The following is a 4,492-nucleotide window of genomic DNA, read 5'->3' on the forward strand; positions in this document are numbered from 1 at the left end:
TATCTATGGACCACCATCTCACCCCTTTAGAGATCATTTTTGGAGAAGAATTTCTTGCAAAATCGATACAATTTCCGGTCCATGGTGCATTATCGGTGATTTAAATGTTCTGATGCACCAACAAGAGAAACATGGTGGCTCACCTAATACCGATATCAGCTGCAATGAATTCAGGAATCTAGTCAGAGAAAGAGATGTTATATAGACTTGGGTTTCGCCAGACCTGCCTTCACGTGGTCAAATAATGTTTTCCAGTCAACTCAAATATTTGAAAATTTATATAGGGCTATTTGAAACATTGAGTGGAGACTTCTTTTCCATGATGACGCAGTGCTGCACCTTCCTAGAATTGATAGTGACCATTCACCTATCATTTTAAACACCATGAGGAACCCTCCGAAAAGAAAGCCTAACTACAAATTTAAATTCTATTGGACTGACCATCCCCAGTTCAAAGACATTATTCAAGACAAGTGGGAAAATTCATACGGTAATATGATTACCAGACTAGATGAGCTTGGAAAAAGGCTTATGAAATGGAGCAAAGACACATTTCGTGACACTAAGAGAGAAATCGATATCGAGAAGAAAAATTTAGTGGACTTACAAACCAATGCTCACTTGGATGACACAAGGGAGAAAGAGAATGCTATCTGCCAAAAGATTGCCAGTCTGGAGAGGAGAAACAGAATGTTCTGGCGGCAAAGGAATAAATTGAAATGGATTCCTTCTGCCGACAAAAATACCCAGGTATTTCATGTTTCTTTGATCCATAGGAGAAGTAGAAATAAAATATATTTTATTAAGAATGCTGATGGTGAATGGACCTCCGAGCATGATAACATTAAAAATGTTCTCATTTCTCACTTTAATAACATGTTCTCTAAAGACCCTAATGTTAATCCAAGTCTCCTGCCAGTTGAGAACTCTCATGTCATATCTCAAATGATTGCAGCTCCCTTAGTGTTGTTCCTTCAGGTGATGAAATATTTAATATAATTAAGAAAATGGGTTCCCTTAAATCCCCAGGTCCTGACGGCTTTCCAGCGTTTTTTTACAAAAAATGTTGTAATGTTGTAGGCCAAGAAGCTATAAGTCTTGTTAAAGATTGCTTTAGATATTACTCAATACCTGCTGGTTTAAACCACACTCACATATCCTTGATCCCAAAAAATAAAAATGTTGCTAGTGCTGTCAACTATCGACCAATTGCTTTATGCAATGTCTTGTACAAAGTAGTAGCTAAAATCATCACTAACAAGCTTAGTCCTCTTCTAGACAATCTTATCGATAAAACTCATTCTGCATTTATTTCGGGTAGGCAAATTTTGGATAATATTGTGGTTGCTAAAGAAATTTTCCATTCAATGCATACATCCAACTCAAAACAAGGTGTTTTCGCTCTTAAACTAGACATGAGCAAAGCCTATGATAGGGTAGATTGGAATTTTCTTAAGCATGCGCTCAATAGTTTTGGAATAACTGTTAGAATTCATAATCTTATTTTGAGCCGTGTTGAAACTACTTCTTCCTCTATTCTGATAAATGGCCAGTTTGAGGGTTTTTTCTTTGGAGAAAGGGGAATCAGAAAAGGGTGTCCTCTCTCACCCTATTTGTTCATTATTTTCTCTCACATACTATCTAGTATCATTAACAGGATGGAACAATATGGACTTTACAATGGATACCAACTGAATCGAAGAGTTCCAAGTGTAAGCCATATTTTGTTTCCTGATGATGTGATGTTGTTTGGAAACACAAATGAGACCACTATCAACTCTATCGTTGAAATCATGCAGCAATACTACAATGGTTCCGGTCAACTAGTCAATTACAGCAAATCATCCATCCATTTTAGCATGAGTGTGTCAGACGAAAGATGCAATGAGATTATAACCGCCCTGGGGGTTACAAGAATGGAAAAAGGTGATAAATATCTGGGAGTCAATATACTGCAACAAGGAAACACTATTTCAAATTTTTCCTTTCTCATTGATAAATTTGACGAAAAACTCGCAGGTTGGAAAAGAATTTCACTTACCCATGCAGGTCGTACAACTCTTATTCAAGTTTTTCTTGCACTTATCCAAGTATACTACATGGCAACTTCTGTTATCCCTAAAGCTGTACTCAACAAACTCACACAAATAATCAGAAATTTCTGGTGGGGGCATACTGTACACGAAAGGAAGATGCATTTTCTCAAGTGGTAATGGTTCAACCTACCAAAGGAAAAAGGGGGAATGGGGCAGCGATCTTTGACTGAACTTAATCAAGCATTGGTGGTGAAATTATCCTGGAGATTTTTAAAAGATGACAATTCTCTTTGGTGCAGAATCCTAAAGGCAAAGTATCTCAGTAACAACTCTTTTTGGAATGCAAAAAAACCTAGTAAATGCTCCACTACCTGGTGTGCCACGCTTGATAGTAGAAATCTTCTGAAAAGGGGATATATATGGCAGGTCGGCAAAGGTCGCAACATCAACATTGGGACGGATCCATGGATTCCTTCCCTTCCAGATTGTACCCTCTCGAGTGAAGTGAATGATATAGCAGGAGTCACCAAAGTTCACCAATTTTTAGACACTACCACTGGTAAGTGGAATCTACAGCTCATTCAACAATTATCTGACCCATTCACTGCTTCCCAGATCAGCAACATTCAGATCAACAGCAAAGCGAAAGACAAGCTCATATGGCACCTTACTACTCATGGTGATTTCTCACCACAATCCTTTCAAAAGCTTATCGCTGATCAAACTGGTGAGTCCTCTGTGCATAATGACAGTTCTTTTCCTTGGAGAAAATTTTGGAACATTAAGAAAAATGCTCCAAAAATAAAAAAATTTATATGGAGAGCACTACATAATGGAATTGGGGTATTTCAGATAATTGGAAAATTTTGGATGGTGTGTGTACTAACTGTAGAGGGTGTAATGTCAGTGAGGAAAGTGTTGATCACCTTTTACTGCATGAATATGTTTTTGCAATGGGGTCAGCCATATGTTGGGCATTATGGAAAGCCAAGAATGAATTGGTGTTTGAAAATAAGCAAGTGAAGGTCCAAGGGGTGCTCAGAGTGGCTTTATTTTGGTTTAACATGTATAACAATTATGAAGATTCCATGGAGACCTGGGTTGCACAGACGCGGACGCGAACACTTTTTCTCAAAAAACTAGGACGCGGACACGTATATACATATTTTATTTATATATTATTTAAATATATAATCATGTATTTATACAGCAAAGTCAAGTATTTCGATCCTAAAAATTAGAAAATGATGCTACATGTGTATCAATTTCAAAAGAAAAGAAAATATCGTTTGTTTATACACGTCGAAGGTCAAACAATCAGTCACTATTAAACACATGGCACAATCAAAATGCATTCTTAGAACAACACATTCCCAACTAAGGGTATACGTGATGTCATTTCCAATTACAAAACCCTAATAAAGACCTAAATTATTGATCTAAATGTTTGTCTTTCTTCATTTGGTTAATAATAGCAAAAATAAAGGAAGAAGTTTAAATGAAAATGAAAAAAAAAATGCGTAGGACACGCGTCATCGGTGCGTCCAAACCAGATGTGCAAATTGGTGCGTCGGACACGCGTCGTGTTAGCGACCCATGCGTGTCCCGTGTCCGACGCGAGTCGGACGCGGACACGGCTCAAGAAATGGAGCGTCCGTACAACCTAGATGGAGACTAAAGATGAAACAACTACACAGTTGAATGATTATAGTTATCCCCCGCCTGAATGGACGGCTCCTCCATCCAACACCATCAAGATAAATGTTGATGCTGCTCTTCGAAACGGACAGTACGCAATTGCTAGAGACCATCAAGGAAACTATTGTGGTGCGAGCACAAAGCTTGGTTGGTCTAATTTCCCAGTGGTCGCTGAAACAGATGCTTTCCTTCTTGCAGCTGAATTAGCTCAATGGCTCAATCTTGACTCTGTCATAATCGAATTGGACTGCCAAGTGGTGGTCAAAATCCTGAAGGGTGAATCTCATTCTTCTCCTTGGAGAATCTGGAAAACAATAGATGACATAAGAGTCCTGACTAGAAGATCTTCCCAAGTGTTGTTCGAGTTTGCTCGGAGGTCTGCCAATTCAACGGCGCACCTACTTGGTGCCTATGCCATCAATAACAAAGTCCAAGATAAATGGACTCCCTCTCATTGTCCCAGCTTTATTTCCGCTCTTCTGGATGTATCAACTTAGCTTTGTTTCTTTTCGTGTCTTATACCAAAAAAAAAAGTACAAATCATTAATCATTTATTTACTATTCTAGATTTTTGTTTTAACATTTGATGTAGGTAGTAATGTATTTCTCTATTATTATAAAAATCTATTAATGTATAAGTATTGAGTTGTGGTTTGTGAAAGTCACTTTGGTGCATTATATTAGTGTACGGAATTGAGTTCGATTTGCGAAAGTGAGTTTAATGCATTAGTGAATGGATCTTACTTCGATTAAGTTTT

General features: G+C 37.9%; 2 protein-coding genes across 2 annotated transcripts; both read left to right on the forward strand.

Moving 5' to 3' along the window:
- Nucleotides 1–384: 384 nt before the first annotated feature.
- LOC113295237 lies at nt 385–3,059 on the forward strand. Its single transcript, XM_026543588.1, has 3 exons — nt 385–907; nt 1,081–2,126; nt 2,463–3,059. The coding sequence occupies exons 1-3, from the start codon at nt 385–387 to the stop codon at nt 3,057–3,059; spliced, it is 2,166 nt and encodes a 721-aa protein (XP_026399373.1).
- A 644-nt stretch (nt 3,060–3,703) lies between these two features.
- On the forward strand, nt 3,704–4,231 carry LOC113295238. The gene has a single exon (XM_026543589.1). The coding sequence runs from the start codon at nt 3,704–3,706 to the stop codon at nt 4,229–4,231; it is 528 nt and encodes a 175-aa protein (XP_026399374.1).
- The last annotated feature ends 261 nt before the right edge of the window (nt 4,232–4,492 follow it).

This window comes from Papaver somniferum, chromosome 7, assembly GCF_003573695.1.
Source record: "Papaver somniferum cultivar HN1 chromosome 7, ASM357369v1, whole genome shotgun sequence".
NCBI classification, from domain to species: Eukaryota; Viridiplantae; Streptophyta; class Magnoliopsida; order Ranunculales; family Papaveraceae; genus Papaver; species Papaver somniferum.

Coding starts and splice junctions, on each gene's coding strand:
- LOC113295238 (XM_026543589.1), top strand. CDS start 3,704: ATGGAGACTAAAGATGAAACAACTACACAGTTGAATGATTATAGTTAT.
- LOC113295237 (XM_026543588.1), top strand. CDS start 385: ATGAGGAACCCTCCGAAAAGAAAGCCTAACTACAAATTTAAATTCTAT. Junction 908..1,080: donor AGACCCTAATGTTAATCCAA/GTCTCCTGCCAG, acceptor GTAATGTTGTAG/GCCAAGAAGCTATAAGTCTT. Junction 2,127..2,462: donor CTTCTGTTATCCCTAAAGCT/GTACTCAACAAA, acceptor TATATATGGCAG/GTCGGCAAAGGTCGCAACAT.